At 38.2% G+C, this 2,094-nt stretch overlaps 1 protein-coding gene across 1 annotated transcript; it reads left to right on the forward strand.

Moving 5' to 3' along the window:
• The first annotated feature begins 336 nt into the window (after positions 1 to 336).
• Positions 337 to 1,302, forward strand: LOC116894110 (olfactory receptor 52N4). Its single transcript, XM_032895829.1, has one exon. It carries the CDS (start codon positions 337 to 339, stop codon positions 1,300 to 1,302), a length of 966 nt encoding a protein of 321 aa, XP_032751720.1.
• The last annotated feature ends 792 nt before the right edge of the window (positions 1,303 to 2,094 follow it).

Raw genomic sequence — 2,094 nt, forward strand, 5'->3', positions numbered from 1 at the left:
GTGTATCAACGGTTGAGTAAAGCCAAATTTTAACAAATCATAACTGAATACAGTGGATTATTATTCCACAAAGATGAAAGTCTATCTTTTAAAAATTCAGGATCTGGTCAGTCAGAATCTGATCAGTAACAATTGTCTGAGTGAATCAATGAATTAACAATACAGAACAATACAAACATAACTATTCCTTTGGTTGATTGAATATAAAATGTACTGTATGGTTTTTAAAAGCAAAAGAGAGCTATAGAGAGCAATCCCAACCTGTATTTTCTCTTGTGTTTTCTTTAGAAAAACCTACACAACTTTAAGCAATTTCACGGTGGTACCAGCCTGGTCATGTCAGCGCAGAATAACACAGATCTGACTCCAGCTTCCTTTGTTCTGAATGGGATCCCCGGTTTGGAAGACATGCACATCTGGATTTCCTTCCCATTCTGTTCCATGTATGCAGTGGCTATGATGGGGAACTGTGGACTGCTCTATCTCATCGTCTTTGAGGACTCCTTACACCGACCCATGTACTACTTTTTAGCAATGCTTTCTCTAACGGACCTTGTCATGTGCTCCAGTACAATCCCTAAAGCCCTCTGCATCTTCTGGTTTCATCTTAAAGAAATTGGATTTGATGACTGTCTTGTACAGATGTTCTTTACCCATACCTTTACGGGGATGGAGTCTGGGGTGCTCATGCTCATGGCTCTGGACCGCTACGTAGCCATCTGCTACCCTCTGCGTTACTCCACCATTCTCACCAATGCTATCATTGCCAAGATTGGGTTTGCCACCTTCCTAAGAGGGGTGTTACTAATTATTCCATTCACATTTCTCACCAAGCGCCTACCCTACTGCCGAGGCAATATAATACACCATACCTACTGTGACCACATGTCCGTAGCCAAGTTGTCCTGTGGCAATGTCAAGGTGAATGCCATTTATGGTCTGATGGTTGCTCTCTTGATTGGGGGCTTTGACATTCTGTGCATCACAGTCTCCTACACCATGATCCTGAAGGCAGTGGTCAGCTTATCCTCAGCAGATGCTAGGCAGAAAGCCTTCAGCACCTGCACTGCCCACATCTGTGCCATTGTTTTCTCCTATAGCCCAGCCTTCTTTTCCTTTTTTTCCCACCGCTTTGGGGGACACACCATCCCTCCTTCTTGCCACATCATTGTGGCTAATATTTATCTGCTTTTGCCACCCACTATGAACCCTGTTGTCTATGGAGTGAAAACCAAGCAAATACGAGACTGTGTCATAAGGATTCTTTCAGGGTCGAAGGATTCCAAAGCTCACAGTATATAAACGACTTTTGGCAGGATAACAATATAATTATATCTTATTGCTTGCTTAGGTGAAATCTGGTAAAATCCTTGTAGATATACTATCTTAACAAGGCATTAAAAACTAGACCATGTTACATGTATTTTTCAACAGTTCTGGAAAGCTTCCCAAGCTCCCATGACTCTAGCTTCTTTTTTTAATAATAATCTACTGGAATGACCAGGTTTCTTTGACAGAAGCCAATGAAAAATGAGTAAAGCATGAGGATTTTAAGTCTTGTTTCAATATATCAACTGTAATTTTTGGGATATAAGTCAGTTATTGCTTTTGATAGAGTATATATGTTTATATGTACACAATTGTAAATGTGTGTATAGATCTTATACATAGGATCTCTCTCTCTCCATACACACACACACACACACACACACACACACACACATATATATATATATATGTAAAATCATGTTATTATCTAGGGAGCTCAACAGAATCTTATTAGGCTAGCTAAGTTGCTCTGTCTAAGCCACTGTTACAATTATTTCACAGCAGAATAAATGACTGTACCATTTCCTTCAAGACAGCCTTAATGATCAAGCAGTCCAGAAAATGCTTTGTCTGAAACACGTTTAAGGAAATTCAAATATTTTTCCATAGAAAAATCATATAAGAAACTACTAAATTTTATTTTGAACTTTAATTGCAAATATAATAAAATTGAATATTTCTCTAATATTTAAAGATCTATTAAGTTAATAAAACACTTCAAAGAAACAGTATTTGTATAATTAATGTTTTGGTAGCTGAACTAAT

This window comes from Rattus rattus, chromosome 2 (genome assembly GCF_011064425.1).
Source record: "Rattus rattus isolate New Zealand chromosome 2, Rrattus_CSIRO_v1, whole genome shotgun sequence".
Classification (NCBI taxonomy): domain Eukaryota; kingdom Metazoa; phylum Chordata; class Mammalia; order Rodentia; family Muridae; genus Rattus; species Rattus rattus.